This window comes from Eumetopias jubatus, unplaced genomic scaffold (assembly GCF_037043125.1).
Source record: "Eumetopias jubatus isolate StellerSeaLion01/CBP00866 unplaced genomic scaffold, mEumJub1_p1.0 scaffold_6, whole genome shotgun sequence".
Classification (NCBI taxonomy): Eukaryota; Metazoa; Chordata; class Mammalia; order Carnivora; family Otariidae; genus Eumetopias; species Eumetopias jubatus.
Window position 1 is genome coordinate 123,571,879 of NW_028274812.1, and position 18,686 is coordinate 123,590,564.

An 18,686-nucleotide genomic window follows, 5' to 3' on the forward strand; every position below is an offset into this window, starting at 1 on the left:
TGAACAGAAATCACAAGAGTATGATAGGCCTTCCATGTCGCATTGGCTCATTTTCAAGGGAAAAGAATTATAGCAGAGAAAGGATGTTGCCATATGTATACAATAATAGCATTAACCATTCTGACTTGCAACATAAAGTGAACCATTAAAGGATTTAAATGCTCCTCATTAACTTTTATTAGCCTCAATTTTTAACTTGTTCTCTTCCTCTTAAAATTAAAAATGAGCATTCCCTTCAATTTTGTACATCTTCAAGCAGCATTCAGGCTAAGCAAGGTCTTGGAGGGACAAAGACTAATATAGGAGGAAAAACACCACAAATAGCTGAATCCTCTGGTGCAGAGTGTTTTTCAGTGTCTCCCAACATAAAAAATAGTAAGTCTGAGCTCATAGTTTTTAAACTTCATGGAAGAATCAGAGATTTCATAGTCCTATACTTTTTAGCATTTATCATTCCTAATCACCAAAAAGATGTGACCTAATTAAGTAATTTTGGAGGGGGCTTTTTATTTTTTTTCTTAGTCCTTCCTATGTGTAGGTGTTAGGTTAAGCACTTTAATTTTATTATCTTATGTAGTAAAATTTGTCCCCAAATATAATGCCTACTGCTTGATGAACATGAAACCTATTTTAAAAAGAGAGAAAGAGAGAAAAAAATACCATGAGGGTCTTCCTCTCTCCATAGCTTATGTATCTGAGTTCCACATAATATCGGATGGATGGATGGATAGAAGGAAGGAAGGAAGGAAGGAAGGAAGGAAGGAAGGAAGGAAGGAAGGAAGGAAAGAAGGAAGGTAGGCAGGCAGTCACATACACAAATAAAAACCTTTTGATTCCATGTTACATTAAAAAGCAGCATTTCAGAAAAGAGAAAATAAGGGCATATATGGTGAGAAATTTTTCAAAATCTGTGGAATGTTACAACATAAAAATACACAGTTTCACCTCCTTATACACATACCTCTGTGGGAATATATCCAATTCTCAGATGATCTCTGAGTGCACTAAAAGGCCAAAGCAGCATTACAAATCACCTGTCAAAAGCAGATTTACCTTCCCTTCGGTCACACAAAATACAAAGTAGAGAGAATCCTTCAGTTACAAAATTGGCTTGCTGTTACTGCTAATTTGATCCTTTAAGAAAACTACAAAAACACACATACAAATACTATTTTGCAATAAAAAAAAGAAGGAAATCTTGCTGTTTGGGACAACATAAATGACCTTGAGGGCACTATGCTAAGTGAAATAAGTCAGAAAGAGAAAGACAAATACTGTATGATCTCACTTACATGTGGAATCTAAACAAAAACAAAAACAAAAACACTGAGCTCATAGATACAGAGAACAGATTGGTGGTTGCCAGAGGCAGGGGTTGGTGGCTGGTGAAATGGGTGAAGGTGGTCAAAAAGTTCCATTATAAAGTCATTATAACTTACAAGTAAGTCATGGGATGTCATGTATGGTATGGTGATTATAGTTTTAATGCTATATTGTATATTTCAAAGTTGCTAAGAGAGTACATCTTAAAAGTTCTCCCCAAAAGAAAAAAATTTGTAACTATATATATGGTAATGGATGTTAACTAAACTAGACTCACTGTCATGATCAATTTACAATATATACAAATATTGAAAAATTATGCTGTATACCTGACACTGACATACAGTGGACCCTTGAACAATGCAGGGGTTAGGGGCACTGATACCTCTGCACAGTCAAAGATTCATGTATAACTTTTGACTCGCCCAAAACTTAACTACTGACAGCTTACTGTTAACTAGAAGCCTTACCGATAACATATACAGTTGATTAACACATATTTTGTCTATATATTATATACTGTATTCTTACAATAAAGTAAGCGAGAGAAAAGAAAATGTTATTAAGAAAATCATAAGGAAGACACATTTATGGGTGCTGTACTGTATTTATTTAAAAAAAGAAAATCTCTGAAAAAGTGGATCCACACAGTTCCAACCTATGCTGTTTCAGGGTCAACTATAAGTTACATGTCAATTATATCTCAATTTAAGGAAAAAAAAAACTAGTTACTGTTAACTGACTCTTTAAGAAAACCTGCATATTATAAGCATGTCTCAATTATATTTTCAGTCACCTCAGCTTGCTGGCATGCAAATTTGGTAGCCCATTATCTAAAAGACATTTTAGAAGCATTTTCTTCCTCAAAGAATAGAATGGTGTAATTCTTTTTAAAAGACTATATTTCAGTCACAGAAAAAAAATAATGCTATGTCAAAATGACAATAATATGCATTTTTTTCCACCTTGGAAACTTTAGACTTGAAAGAAGCCTATAGTGTAACTTTTCCATCACTCCTGTTGAATTCTAAGACCACCAGTGTAACAGCACCACTCGGAAAACCACAGGGCTGGCCTTGTTAGAATACACATAGAGTTGCTGAGGAACAGGAAACGAAGCCAGATGGTTCTGCTGAGGGAAGCACTTTTTTTTCTTTATAAAACCAAAAAAGCATTAATAGGTCAAACTCAAACACAGATATGGTAAAATGGAAAGCTAACAGGGAGATTTATGTAAATAAGACAAGTACAGTTTTGCATTATGTTCCCATCCATAACAGTAAATAGATATTGTTGGGGGGGGGGAGGAAGGAAAACACAGTAGATCTATACCATAGATCTGAATGGTTTTCTTGATGGGGAGAAAAGCTACTAGCAATCTTTAAACAGGCACTGCTGCAAAAATTTGGAAGCCAATAGCATATGATTTGTGTTAGACTGAGCACCTATGAATTATCACAAAAATGATTTGAAAAAAATAAACCTTTAAATACAAAGTCTAAAGTAACTATAGTCTATACTCTGGCTTCTTGAACATCCAATTTAATGTGGTTGTTCACAATCACATGAAGGTCAACTGTGGTACAGCACTCAACACAAGCTTCTGGGGTGAGGCCAGGAGAAGAGCCTGGTGCTTCAGGTCCCCTTCTGTCCCTCACTCACCGTGGCTAGTGCAGAACCATACCATTTGCAAATGTACACTTGGACACAGGTAGGTGTCTCCTGCAGCACCCAGTCTCTTGTCTTCTTTGACCAGAAAGAGAGGCTGAGAGACTAAAAACGTGGCATCATGATCTCCCTTACCAAGCAGGTTGGTCATGGGCCATGGCTCTGGCTAACAGAATGCTAGAGCTGGTTACCCAGAGATTTGCAGCCTTCTCTTCCTTAACATAGTCCTAGGGGATTTATTTGCACAGGACAGCTGGGACTGCTGCCACCCTGGAGTCATGAGAGAAGGAATGATCAGAGATTTGGCCCTGCCATCTATGAATTGTGCAGCGGCTTGCACCCCCTCTGGACATTTCATGGTGAATAAAGTAACCCCTAGTAAGCCGCCACTTGTAATTGAGCTGTCACTTGTAACTGAGTGTAATTACACTGAGTGTAATTCCTAACTGATGCATGAACCACCTAGATGATGAGTCTCCACAACTATGACAAAATGCATCCTGTAGCCCTTTTGTTGGTCATGTGATCTGACAGACGCTATAGTGGAAAGAGCACAAAAGACTGCAGTTATGTTCAGACTCTGAACCAGCCGTGTTTTGTTTTTGTTTTTAAAGACTTTATTTATTTATTTGTCAGAGAGAAAGAGAGCATAAGCAGGGGGAGTGGCAGGCAGAGGGAGAAGCAGGCTCCCTGCAGAGCAGGGAGCTCAACACAGGGCTCGATCCCAGAACCCTGGGATCATGACCTGAGCCGAAGGCAGACACCTGAGCTGAAGGCAGACGCCTAACAGACTGAGCCACCCAGGTGTCCCTGAACCAGCTGTTTTATCTCAAGTCAGTGACTATCTCCGAAAAATGAGTTACTTCACCTGTTAGACGAGGGCACAGGATCAGAAGATGTATCAAGTTGTTTCAGTCTTTAAATTAAATGAATCAATGAAGTTAATCTGGTTTTAGGTCTATTCCTTCTCAGGTATTCATTCATTCCATAAAAACACACTGAGCACATCCTGTTTCAGATGCTCTGAAGGGCACTGGGGTCTACAAAAGAAGGTCAGCATGGGGATGAGACGTGGAGAGTTTTGTGTGTAAGAAGGCTGCCCAACCAACTTGGGATAAGGGCTCTGGCAGCAGGGACTCAGAGGGCTCTGAATAAAGGGTCACAGGACTACAGGGAAAATGGTCAATCCTTGTGGTTAAGCAGCTGGGGAAGAGTAAACAAAAGGAGGCAGCTCAGAGTGACCCCCAAAGTAGAGCAGAATTTTGAGAAGAAATGAGCAGACTGGTGAACCACCTCTCAAACATGCTACAAAGATGGAAATGGAAGGTAAGCTATACTTGAAGATGTTAAAATTCTTGCTGGTGTGATATCAGCAAGATAGCAGCATGATATCACAAAAACTCATGTGATATCATACAAACTCATGTGATAATCATGGTTTTCATGTAATTAGCCTTTTATTATCATGATGTTTTTGCTACTCTATTCTATATGGAAAACACAGCTGTAGGAAAAAGAGAGGAAGCCCACTAGTCACCTATTCACAATATAATGCTGTTCACACAGTGCCCAGTGCACAAATAAACGAGGGCGTGCCAGCTGTAGTTTATCAGGCTTTAAGAAAGCTTTCATTGAGCAAAGCTGGGTGGTTAATATTCAAAACTCTGAGCCCTATCAAAGATGCTCTGAAGTAAGAGTTTTTGACACCGTCTCCCCCAAACCCACAAAGAGAAAAAGAGAGAGAGAGAGAGAGAGAGAGAGAGAGCATGCGTGAGATGGAGGCAGGGGTGGGAGGATGGAGAGGAGAGGGACGGGAAGGAGGAGAAAAGGAGGGATGGGCACAAAAGGAAGGGGTGAGGGAAGGAGAGGGAGGGGGAGGGAGGGAATATCAGTGCAGTGTGAGTTAGGAAAGATCCTACTGACACGCTTAACTAAGCCAACACAATTTCTTTGAGTCTCACTAGACTTCTAACATCCTGGAGCCCTATATCACGTGCAATTAAATAAGCAAACCGGTAATTCATTAGGGATAATTTTAATAGATGACTCATTTGGCCCAGCCAGTCAATGATGCTTTGGTTTCCCAAAGGCTCTAGCAGATAGTTAACTACAATGAAGCTTTCAGCTGCCACTGACAAAAGGCAATGGAATTTAAACCGCCTATGCCATTTCTTCAAACTTCTTCAGTCTTTTTTGAAGATAAAGATCAAATGAAATGATTTCTGTTAAACCTGTATTTCCTGTACAGAGTTGATATCTTCTTCAAATTATATGATTGTACAACTATTAAGTTAACACTGCAGAGGAAGTCTCCCATTTAGAATACATGACCTGGCCCTTTAACTTTTGGCTCTTCATATGTTTTAGAGTTTCTTTCTAACTCAATTTCTCTTATTTGTGCTCTTTGTTTCACAGAATGGGTAGAAGGCCAGTAGTAAAAATGCTAGTTCATTTGTAATTCCTAGTGAGGTAATACTTGTTAGATGGTCAACTTCTGAAGTTAGTGAAAAAAAATGGTTTTAAAATCTCACAGGAATGACTCAATATATCAAGAATCAACCCAGAAACGCTGTGCTGTTTCACCCTAAGGGGCTGCGCTGAAGAGCCAGTGGGGCCAGGCTGGAACCCACTGTACAATACGAGGCCAGGGCATCTCTTTTCAAAGCCAGCTTTTTCATATGGAAAATGCAAATAATAATTCCTGCTCTCCTAATCACTGAGTAAGATTTGTTGGGAGAATCGAATCCAAAGATGTAAATGATAAAACACTACACAAATACAAGAGGATAACCTTCGGGGGGGTTTAAAAAAAAAGTCTGGTGAAAGCTCTTTGTATTTTGTTTTCAAACCTGAAATTTAAGATCCAGTGAAAATTAGCAAGTAATTCTTGACCTAAAGGAGATACTATAAGAAAAAACATATGAAACCGCGAAGCCTCTGGGAGTCTGATCTTTGCAAGGAGAAAGAAGCCAGTGCCACACCCAGGATGAGTATTTGTATTGTGTGGACATGGTGACAGAATGGCAAGAGGCAAGGGCCTCGGTCACCTTCCTGGAATGCAACCTGCCTCCTCCAGGCTCCACCCAGGCAACCCACACACCATTGCCCCTGGGGCGGAAGCACACCACTCCACTTCGTGAGTCAGAAGCTGGAGGATGGACCTGGGAACAGGGATCTGCAAGACCAGGGGAGGAAATGAAATTACACACTCAGAGAACCCAAAAAGATACTGTGGAATACTTCTCTTTTCTGCTAGCTGCACAGTTTATGTAGGTTTTCTACAGCTGCTATCATAGAACTCCATATAAGAATCTTTCATTTTTACATATATTTAAAAACAAAGTCCTATTATTAGAAAGTGACCTGCTGTGTGTGGGGGGGGGGTGGGGGGGGATACAATAGACTGGGAGGCAGGACAGGAAGGGAGAAGGAATGGAAAAGTGAAAGTTTTCCAAGACAATAGAATCTGTGATGGAAATCTTGCTTTATCTAGAAGAATCCTCTATCAAATGAGAGTCTTGAAAACTGAGAAGAAATACAGTGAGGACCACACAAGTAAAGAGGTTTCTGAATGAGCAGATGTCAGTGTTACCAGTCATGCTGGGGGGCACTTATCTTGTAAGCTAATGCCACTTTTGTGATTATTAAGATTCTGTTTGGTAAATCAGGACCAGTATATCATTCTTTCATTCTACTTTTTCCATCTGCTCATATATCCTTCTTTTACAAATAGGAATAGAGTCTAATGATAGTAGAGTCTGCAGATAATTGAGAAACCTACCACAGTATGAGAACATATGGGCACTATTCAGTTTTCCTTTACGGTCTGCATGCAGCAAGAGAGAAAACTGCTTGAAAACATTACTTCCTGGAGTCAAGTAAATCCATCACAACTGAAACCTAAATGTGGTAAGATCATATTCAGTAGGGAATATCTTCTGCTATGTTTAAAAAATAATCTTTTAATAATGAGAGGAATAAAACACATTTTATATATAGTCATTTTTATAAGTTGTATAAAGAAATGGTCAAATAGAGTATTTATTGGGCATCTGCCATTCTGTACCAAGCATGTTGGGAGGCACAATTATAATAATGAGGAATAATATCCAGTTCCTGCCTTCGAGGAGCTTCCTTGAGAGACTGATACTAGACAACTAACCACTTCGTATCCTATGTTTGTGGAGGAATGCTTTGGTTCTCAGAGATCTCAATCTACTTGGATTCTTCAGAAAGTAATAAACAGTAATGAGTTAAACACAATCATTCTCCTCATAACATGAGGAAAAAATAGCAGAAGTGATCTCAAATATTTTACATGACTTTGAAAGAAAGCTGGGGAAGCTATACTAAGGAGTAATTCCATCTCTTTCTTTAGGAGCTTGACTAATTATTTCCATGGGAGACTCAAATCAATAATGCATAGACAGTTTTGCAAGGGTTTCTCAATTTTGCCTTTAAGTAATACTGCTTTTATAAAACTACCCTTGTAAATTAACTAGGCATGGTGGAAGCCCCAGTCTATTTTTTCTAAAATGAAAAAGGGATCTCACTTAATGGTATCCCAAATTTGTCCATTTGGGGCATATTTTAGCTTACATGTGTGATACCTTCAGTTTCTGAAACAACTGTAAAAGCTACATGGGAAAACCCTTTGGAAATCTGACCGCAAGAGGATGGTGGTGGCTTTTGAATATTCTTGAACCACAAAAAGGCACAGAGTAAAGAACATAGAACAAAGCCAATCACCTATTTTAAAGCTATTTAACTGGCAAGTAAAAGTGGCAGATATTTCATTCCTGCACAGCATCTATTTCCAAAAAGAGTCCAAAAAGGTGTCTGTCTCTTGATCTTAAAATCGCTGCCCTGGGTGAACAATCCATGGGACAGATCAAGGTATCCAACACAGAGACTGCCCCTGAGTTCAGATCTAATTGCTCTATAAAGCCATCAGCTATCCCAGCTTTACTAAACTCAGTAGGTAGAAAAAGAAATAACTGATCTTACAAATGCAAATGATTCAATACTCACAGAGCGGATCAAAATTTTTTCCTTACCTAGAAAGAAAAGATGAGAATCTTTGAGACTTCACTGTTATGATTCTATGGCAGAAAATAAGCAGAGATGTCTTCTACATGATACACAGAAGCAGAAAATAAAATGCATGTCTTTGCCTTATAGAACATTCTATTTGGAAGAGGTTTTTTGCTCTGTGGCTTTGGATGTAAAGGCAAAATTAACACACTTGTATTAAAGGGTCCCCTAAGGCTAAGCCTGGGATCCTGGAGCCTAGGCTCCTGATGGCAGCAAGAGGCCCGTAAGTGGTCTGAGAAAGTCACAGAAAAGGGCCACAGGCCCAGGTTCTGTGAGGACAAAACATGTCATTTTAGTAAATGATTTCCTGTGAATAAAGCAGGTAAGTGGGATAAAACCAAACAGTACTTTAGAATGAATGTAAAAATGAGGGTTTTGACTCTGTGTGTGTGTGTAGTGGGGTATGTGTGTGTATGAGAGAGATAGTAATTTATGGGCGTTTCTGGGCATGGGACACACGAAAGTAGGAAATACTTGCAAATACTTTGTCCTTTCCAGAGACCACTAATGTAAAAATGAAGCATTTAATATTAAAGATATATACCTTCTACAGGCAAAATCATCATTAAATTTAGGTGATGTCATATTTTATAAGAGGCAATTACGTCTATATCACATGAATAGTCTTGTTATTGAAGTTAAAGAGTCAGTTTTCATTTGTGGGCAGAGGCAGATGTGAAGTGGGAGGCACCAAGGAAAGGAGAGACAACAGAGAGAAGCAGGAAGGACAGAGGACGCGTGAGGAAGGGCAGCTCAGCCAGGATGAGGAACAGCACACAGGCACTGGGCAGGCCCCACTGAGGGTAGAAGGAGAAAGCTCCCGAACCTCATGGTACACTTTAGACGTAGGTAAATGAGTGTGATCATCTAAGAGTAACAGGAGGCTTTTCACACGGTTTTCCTAAGACTATTCTCAAGAACAGAGCCATGACTTTCTTTGGTACAAGCAGTCATTTCATGATCTACAGTGGTATGATGACACTTAGCATCAGTGGGAGTGAGTAAAGGGTGGAGTACAAGCTTCTACCTTAATGTGGTTAATTGCTACCCATTAGAACTTAAATGGCATTTACACGAAGTTTCATAATCCGTTTCCACGGGCACTATATCTACTGAATATGCAACTCCACTCCATATTCATTTTCATTTTTTCTCTCCACGTAAATGCACTTATACACATTTGCCAAGAACTACTTTTCTAACTTAATGTCAGATGCTCAATTTTAAATTTTTTAAATACAACTGAAAATATGATCTAAAAATGCATCCACCTCCTTGTTTCTTAACTATCTGTGGATGAAAACTTGATGAATAATCCATCCTAGAAATTCCGCTGGTATAGTCTCCATTCACTGAGACAACAATTTAAACAGAGCCTAGTGTTCCTGGGATTTGGGGTCTTGGCCACTCCTGTGATGTCATCCCCAATCACTGAAGACCTGGCCAGTGGAAATAGGGCAACTATGACTTTCTGCATTTCTGTTAAGTGAGGCCTTACCTAAAGAACAGATTCTGGCTCCATGAACACTTCAGAGAATTCAAACACAACAAGAAATCAAGCTACTTTTCTGAACAAAAAAAAAAAAATAGAAGCAAACAGTTTGTTAACATTGTTGCAACAAGTAAGCGTTCCCTTAAATAAAATTTCAGAAAGTTTAAATGGCATCCTTTTCTTCCAGATTTGTGTGAATTAACACAGGATGCAAAATGAGAGCGGCAGACGGCCAGATAAGGAAGAAGGGAGGGGGAAACACTGGTTAATTCTCCCCAGCTCTGTCAACGGTCTACCTGCCCCCTGCCAGAGGCTCCCTGGCTTTGCCCCAGGTCTCTGGTATCAACGGAGAACTGAAAGCTGTAAGGAAAGTTAACTCATGTAGACTTTGGACAAGAGACAAGGGACAGCTAGGGAAGGACACCTAACTACCCATTTTCCCCAAACGTATCCTCTGCATCTTTGCCTAATACAGTCAATATAATGGGTTCAGCAAGATCTGATCGCTGCCTCAGCCACATGCTGTCCTCCAGATACTTCTCTTCCCCTTGGACTATAAATGGCATAAAGAGAAAAGGGAGAGAAGCTCAAGGTCTTGTCTCTCTGGGAAATGGAAAATTAGCCAGACCCCACTGCTTATGTCTCTGCTCCCCTCAAGTCAAAGTGAATCAGTGGTTATGAGAATGGCTGAGGTATCAGGCCTGGGCTGGAGTTTGGGGTTCATTCACCTCTTTTGGCCATGGCTTTGGGCAAATCATCCCCTGAACTCTCCAAACCTTAATTTCTTCATCTGTAAAGGACTGTTGTATGTATCATATAAGATAACATATGTAAAGTCCTAAGTAAAGTTTCTGACACATAATGAGTGTCCAACATTTGGCAATTTTTATTATTTTTTTTTTAAAGATTTTATTTATTTGACAGAGAGAGAGAGTGAGAGAGGGAACACAAGCGGGGGAGTGGGAGAGGGAGAAGCAGGCTTCCTGCTGAGCAGGGAGCCCGATGCGGGGCTCAATCCCAGGACTTTGGGATCATGACATGAGCCGAAGGCAGACACTTAATGACTGAGCCACCCAGGTGCCCCTATTATTTTTTTTCTAAAACTAGCTTTTTAAAAATTAATCTATGATCCCAGCCAAAAAAAAAAAAAAAAAAAACAGGAGGAGGGGAAAGAAAGGAAAGAAAGAAGAAAGAAAGAGGGGAGGGAGGGAGAAAAAGGTATGTGTGAGAGACCATTATATTAAAAATTCAGATGAATCTCAAAAATCCTCCCCTAATAATTTGAATGTGCCCTGGATTCCCTTTGGGCCAGGAGAACTCTTCAAGAGCACCTGTATGGTCAGTTGTTGGCAGTAAAACCTCATGATATTTTTTAAATGGCTTTTTGCTGAGTCTTGGAAAAAGCTCAGACTTAGGTCACTTGATTATCCATGTACCCCAAGAGCAAGGACCCTCTTGTGAGTGGTAAAAACTTAAAGATACTTCCAGTCCAGCCCTTGTCAATTAGCTCACCTCTCAATATTTTCCAGCTATAGTTGTGTTCTAACTAGCTTCATCAAGGTGGGATCACACTGGGACCTTGTTAACCAAACTGTTACCATTAATTTTAAACATATGGTGCCATTTTCTACCTCTGCACTGCTAGATGTTTATATTTTTTATTAAAAGGGTGGCAAAATTAAGTAAGTTTGAGAAACCTTTATTAATCTTAGCAGGCCACGGTGCATTCATATATCCTAAGTTTGGAGAAGTCAGTCCTACGATAAAGAAATCTGCTTACCTTTGTGCAATTTAGCATTGTGTAGGCTTATTGGGCTTTATACAAAGTTTAAAAGACTGTCATGTGTAGCAACTAGAACCATGACCATGGTAGGTACTGAACAGAAGATATGTGGAAAGACCAGTGCCCCCTAGAGAAGTTAGAGGTCCTCTCCTTTGCAGTTGACCATGCAGTTAAAATGTTGACCACCTGAATTTGCTTGGATGTGGTATACAACAGCCCCCAGTGTGTTCTCATGAATACAAGGAGTTACTTCAATGTATGTTGAGGGCAGCAGGCATGAAAACAGAGCGAGATGGTGTCATATAATTATGTAAGAAGATAAAAATATTTTAAAAGTTTGAATTGTCAACTGACTATATGCCATAAGAAGTGCAAATTCTTGGTAATCTGTTTGTGTAAACTGAGTATTTAGAGCTCTGACCCATCAAGCACTACAGAAGTCTTTAAACAGTAATATTTTTTCTCAAATTGCAACAATAATTGTTAGTTGTTAATTATAGAATCTGGGTGGAGGGTATATGGCTGCTCATGGTAAAATTAATTCAACAATCCTGTAAGTTTAGAATAAAATATTGGAAAAGATATAACTGCATATAACTTGTTTATCCTGAAGTACAATAAAATTTAATATAGGTTTTATATTCTTCACTTCAAGTTGAAATACTGCTTACCCACTCAAATTAAGTTTTAAATCATTTTGATCTAGGAAACAAGACTATAAATGGAGATTAATGAACCTGAATCAGCAACAGGAAATGGCTTTGTATAAACTGTTGCAAAAATGTTTATAAGACAGAGGTAGATTCTAATCATGAATGTACAGCACATTAATGCTAATTTTTTACAGGGTTATTATTATGCCCTTTTCACAGATGGGTAAACTGAGATATAAAACCCTAAGCAAATCACTGACACAGCTAGGATCCCTACACTCTTTGTCAAACGCTCTCTACTCCTCATCGTGGAAGTTCATCCATAACTAAAAAAGTACATCACTTAATCTAAAGATTCACCAGTACAATATGTTTGTGTATAAATGAGAAAGATTATATAATTAAAACGAGTGTAAATAAGATGCTATTATGACTTGCTTGATCTGTACTTGCCAAGGCTTCTTTATTCTAAAGCTGATTATAGCGCCAGGATGCAGATATACTCTAAACAAACAATGCTTCTCTTTTTTCATTCTTAATGCTTGTTGACTTTAATTCTGGCAACATCTACTTTTAGTCACAAGTCTGTGAAGTGACTTCATTTTAATACATTTAGAAATGCAAAGGATGGTGATATTTCTTAAAATGGAAATAGCAAACAATGAATTCTTAATAATGGCATTTTTTTTTAGAAATCAAGAAATTCAGACGTCTTTCAGGACCCATAAATGAGAACTATACAATGCTTCTTACATCATCAACATGTGTTACTGTCTGAATCCCAGGGGAATCCTTCATAGCAAAACCTATTTGTATTGTGGAACAAATCAGGTCTTGAATGCCAATGAGAATGACTTAATTTTGTCTCTTAATGTCTGTTTCTCCATAAAATCTGAAAATTTTACATTCTTACTGAAAGGTCAGAACATTTTACTTTTGCATGGATGGTTTGGCTTCTTGGGCTCACTCTACTGACACCATCCAGTCAAGGAATCTTCAAAACAGCATTTGGGAAGACCTTTTTGAAGTCTTTGAGCCAAAATGTATATAAAATGCTTTTATTTTAAATGAAAACAACTGTGGCCCCTTTGTTTCAAAGTTTGAGCTACACCCAGGACCAGTGCTAGGCTCGGCATTTTGGGAGTGAGATGATAGCACAGTTCTTCTTCCAGCTCCACCAAGCTCACAAAAGACTTACTCATTACTTACGTATTTATTTAATAGTGTTGTGCATTTTTTTTTCTGGCCTACTTTTAAAATGTCATTAATTTTTTTTTCTGACTGAAAAAGTTTACATTCATTTCAAATATATGGAAAATACAGAAATATAAAGAGGAAAATAAACATAACCAGTAATAAGCATTATTAACATTTGGTATGCTGTTTCACTATCAAAATCTATTTCTGAGACTCACCACTGAGCATGGAACCTGATGTGAGGATCGATCTCATGACCCTGAGACCATGACCTGAGCAGAAACCAAAAGTTGGATGCTCAGCTGACTGAGCCACCCAGGCACCCCTATTTCTGAGTTCTAAGAAAAACTTCATTTTTTACCCTGGTGCAAAAAAATAAAATTAAATGGAATGAAATTTGATCTATTTGGTTCTGATTTTGGAGAACAAGAGTTTGGAAAAGAAGGTACCTATATCGCTCTCTATCGCTCTAAGTATATACAGATAGCTAGAATGATATTTTTGAAAAAGTAATGTATTCATTTTTATAAAACTTACCTCATATTTTTAAGTAGGTTAGGCCATATAGGTTAGACAAAACAGTTTCAGCATCTATTGATAACCTCTCCTTTCTCCTACTTCTTAAAATTTCTGAAAGTGTGGCCTTATATATTTTTTAATGTAATGTTCTTAAAATGTATCTAATGTCTACTGTCATAAAATAAATGCCTCTTTGTAATGACAGCTTAGAAGAACATACTGAAATGATCTAAATGTTACACTGTTTAAAATTTAAAATTAGAGCTAATTTTTTGTCCATAATATAAATCAGTATTAGGTGTTCAAGTATACATTTTTAATTGTTATAAACAAAAATAATAACACTGCCGAGACTAACCTGTGTTAACAAATAAACTACTTGTTTGCTTTCTTTCGTAAATGTTCAAGTTTCTTTTTGAATCGCATCAATGAACAAGGAAGCCAAATCCGGTTTCCCAGAGAGGAATCATTAAGGACAGAAATAGTTTCCTGAACACAGGAAATCTGTAAGCACCTAAACAAGGACAAGCGGACTCCAGGGAAAAAGACAATGTTACCAACATGCTCCTTCATGTCTGGCCACAGAAACCACCACCGATATTTAAAAGCATACTGATCAGGGAAAGGTAAAATATAACCATTTGCTTAAAGAAAAATCACACTACTTATACATGTAACATATCTAACCCAAACCAAAATTTAATGTGTATCTAAGTCCCAAGAATGAAAATTTGAATTTTCCTTTAACTATATCCAGTATTATGCAATAACATCACTTTAGCAATTCTCTTTTTAATGAACAAAATTCACTGGTGTGCAAAGTCATACTTTAAGAAATGTGTAAGGTAATAACCAGAAACCAAAAGCTCCGTAAGAATATTACTCTTAGAGTACCTTAGTAGCATAATGTAAATCTGAAAGTCTTGGATTATACAAATTGAAATTAAGTAGTATTTCTTGAAGCTCTGAGAACTGCACCTTTATACCTAAAAATTCTTTCACAGTTAGTTATATGTATATTGGGCAGGCAGGAGGGAGAAGGTGCAAGAAACAAGGAGAAAGAAGCTTTAGAAAGAAAAGAATACTACTCAAACATTTTTTTCATCCATCATCCAGATGAATGCCCAACACCTTCATTTTAAATAACAAAAAGAACAATTGTGAGAGGTTTCCACATTCAAGAAACACTCAGTGCAATCTACAAGTAAAGTTGAACTGTGGGGCCTTAAATTGAAAGTAATAAGTTTACACATATCTGCATTAGCAAAATTTTATATGCTACCACCTCTTGTAGGTCACGCTTTTCCACTAGAGGCCCAGCATTGAAAACACCAACTGATGCAGGTATTTTTAAGAACATAATGAGTCAGTTCCTACCTCTACATAGTCCTTGGCATGGCCCCAATCTCTTTTGGCATCCAGATTTCCCAAGCTGAAACATTCCAGTTGTCCAAGGTAAATCTTAGCCACTGACCTGCTAATTTTTCGAGTAACAAAATTAGCTCCTAAAAAGAGATAAAAAGGTGTATTATCAGTATAGTACATTTGACATTTAACAGTTTGGTGAAGCAAACCCAATCTCAGCCTCTGGGCATTTCTTTCATTTTTATCCCCCCTTCTTTAAAATAAGAATAAAAGAAACCCATCATTAACTGTCATTTAGATAAGTTAAGAAGCTCTAATTCTAAGTGTCACATCAGCTCTACTTTCATAACAAACATTTTTCTTTGGGGGACGTCTTAACATTCCTAATTTGCTGCTGCTATATGTGACCCAGGCATTAGGCCAAAGAAAAGCTATTGGAATGCCAGTTTTTAAACAGAAAATTCAAAAGGGTTGTATAAAGGGAAATGCCAGAATGGAAGACAGACATCTAAGACCACCCTGATTTTTTTTAAGAACATAAACAGCATATGTTCCTATTAATAAAGCTGTTTTGGGCCTCATGGGGAACGGGAGAGGAGAGTAACTTAGTACACAGGGTATAACTAGTTAAAGGAAACAAACAAATGCATTTGGGTTGCCAATAAGTGGTGATCTTTTTTCTTTAGAAACCTGCAAAGCTATCCAATTATAAATTATGACACAGTTCCAAGTCAAAAGTTTCTCTGTACTATACTTACTGAAATGCCACCTTCCAAATTCACTTCAGTGCTACGTACAGAAATGGTCTCCTGAATTGTGCATAAATATTTTGAAACAATTGATGAAAGGCACCATAAATTGAAGAAAGAAGTGAAATTGTTTTATATTCTTGGGTCTTTAATGAAAGCCTCTACTTTTAAAAAGATTACAGAGAAGGACAAAATTAAAAGACACTTCTGAGATGATTTTACCCATGCCTCTGTTTCTAGGTAAGGTTATCACAAGCACCAGGTAATGCCAAATTCTCAAGGTAGTAACACACATAAAGTCAATAATGGCTGCATACAGTTTAGATAGATTACTATCATAATTTATCACATTTCAATAACTTTAGCTTTGTTCTTTTGCAGATTAAGCAGGGAGGTGAGTTATGATGAAAGCTTTTGGCTTCTAGAGAAACTGGCACAGGGATAAGGGGAATTTTTCTAAAGAGGTTTACTAAATTTTGGCAAGAACCACAGCCCAGGGCAAGTACAAACAGATACTAGATCACTTACTACAAAAATTTGGTATACTCATCTATACCAATGCCATCATTAAAAATGACAATGTGATTTCCATGGAAATCTAAAATTTTCAGTTTCTCTTAGCAGCTGATGGAGTATGCTCTGCTTCCTCCATGGCAGTTTATAAAACACAGAACTCCTTCAAAAAAAGAGCCTTTCGAAATGAAAAAAATATTTAATGAGAGCAATCCTTCTCAATCTGCTACCCATTAGCAATCTTTTATTCTCTACCAACTTGTAACAAATAAATTTAAATTTATAATTAAATGTAGATTTCTTGATGTCTATCTTTCTATTTTAATAACAGGACTATACTATCATTCCAAATATACTAGATAAATGAGCAATGCCATATAATTAGATGAAGTTCCCAACATAAAACAGTTCAGATTATTCTCTTTATTGGTAAGCAGATGCTTAGGGCTCCTATGGAAGCATGTGACCATGTTCCAACAATCTATCTAGGCCCTACCCTTACTGTTCAGTCCTTCAAACAGTATTAACTGAGCACCTACCAAGCACAGAGCCCTGAGCTGGGAAACTTGGGAGTGAGGCAGCAGCCCCTACTCTCAAGTAGCACCCAGACGGTAAGACAGACAAATAAATCAGGGCTGCCAGAAGTGAGATGACAGATTTGCAAGAACTGAAACAGTCAAGCCTGATAACTCAGTGGCTGGATGTGGTCAGTAAACACCCACCGGAGAAGCAGCCTGCCCTGCGGTCATGAAGGGTTTAATTAAACTGTGAGACAGGGACGGTGCTCCAGGCACATGCAAAAGCAGTGCCGGGGCTTATGAGCAGGCCTTTGTCTTTAAGTCTTTATCACAACCCTGCAATGATCATGACCTCAACACCTCTGACAATGGCTATCACTGTTAGCACTGTGCTAAGTGCTACTCCACTGATCTCTATATCCATCCTCATGAGAGTATCACACATTCTTGATTACTTAAGTTTTAAAATCAGGAAGTGTGAGTTTTCTGACTTTGCTCTTTTTTAAAGATTGTTTTAGCTATTCTCAGTCCCTCGAATTTCTGTATGATTTTTAGGTTCAGTTGGTTAACTTCTGCAAAAAAGCCAACTGTGATTTTGATAGGGATTGTGTTGAATCTGTAGGACAATATGAAGAATACTATCATCTTAACCATATCCTGTCTTCCAGTTTATGAACACAGGATGTCTTTCCATTTACTTAGGTCTTTTGAAATTTCTCTCAGCAATGTTTTGAAATTCCCAGAAAATAAGTTTTGCTTTTGTTTTGTTAAATTTGTTCCTAAGTACTTTATTCTCTTTGATGTTATTATAAATGGAATTGTTTTCCAAATTCCATTTTCAGATTAATTTTAAACATTATTGCTATCGTTTTTTTCACTAATTTTTCGAGAGGCTTAAAGTTACTATTTTTTAAAATTTGCTCCTTTCATTTTTAAACCTTATCACACAAGACTGAGGTTTTTAGGAGAGAACTATATAAAATCATTATATATTGGAGTGAGGCTTAGAGGCAACTTTGCCCAACCATCCCAAGTGTACAGGTGGAGAGAGAGAGGCAGAGAGGCTCAGCAAAACTGCCCAACAGTCAGGACCTGTAGGTGAGCCTGATCCAAGTCTGTCTTGCTTGCTTTCCCACCTGTGCTGTTTTCACTAAGCCACAGTGCAATGCAGGAGGTGTCCTTCCTCAGATTAGGTTTAAGTGGTTGTGCATTATTAACACATTGATAAATGGACCTCTCGCAATTATTTTAAATGCATACTTCATTTCTAAGAGCCTTAAACTAGAAGACCTTACCTAGGAAGAAAACCAAGAAATGAAAAGTTAGCCCAATGACCAAAGGCCAGCTCTGTTAGCTACTGGCTATAGTATTTTGCACCAACCATTTAAAAGTTCTGAAGTTAGAGTCTCTTCTATATAATAATACTTGCCATGTCAAATCACAGGATATGTTAATGTAGGTGAAACAATGCTGTAGAACATAAATCATTACTGAAATGTAAGGAATTAGTATCATCACATCCTCTTGTAAAACAGGATAGTAACAAGTACTTACCATGTAGATTTGATGTTTAAGTGAGAAAATCTAGGTAGTATGATTAACAAGTTCTCAGTAAATGTTAGCTATTATAATTATTACATTACAATGTTAATGGTATCTATAATCAAGCCTCAATGAAAAGTTCAGGCTTCTTAGTTCTTTTATGACTAGGTCTCTTAATTCTCTGATTTTGAAAATCTGAGGTTGAGAACAAATCTAAATAAAGAGTCAATTTCAAATGTACAGACTCACACACTGAAAGCACTAATCAAC

The 18,686-nt window shown here is 37.8% G+C and overlaps 1 protein-coding gene across 1 annotated transcript in view; it reads right to left on the minus strand.

Annotated features, from left to right (window-relative positions):
* GMDS (GDP-mannose 4,6-dehydratase) overlaps positions 1-18,686 on the minus strand; it is a 637,538-nt gene that overhangs the window by 280,005 nt on the left and 338,847 nt on the right. Inside the window, exon 7 of the mRNA XM_088024103.1 lies at positions 15,107-15,234. Within this exon, the coding sequence (XP_087880229.1) occupies positions 15,107-15,234 (128 nt within the window). The remainder of the gene's footprint in view (positions 1-15,106; positions 15,235-18,686) is intronic.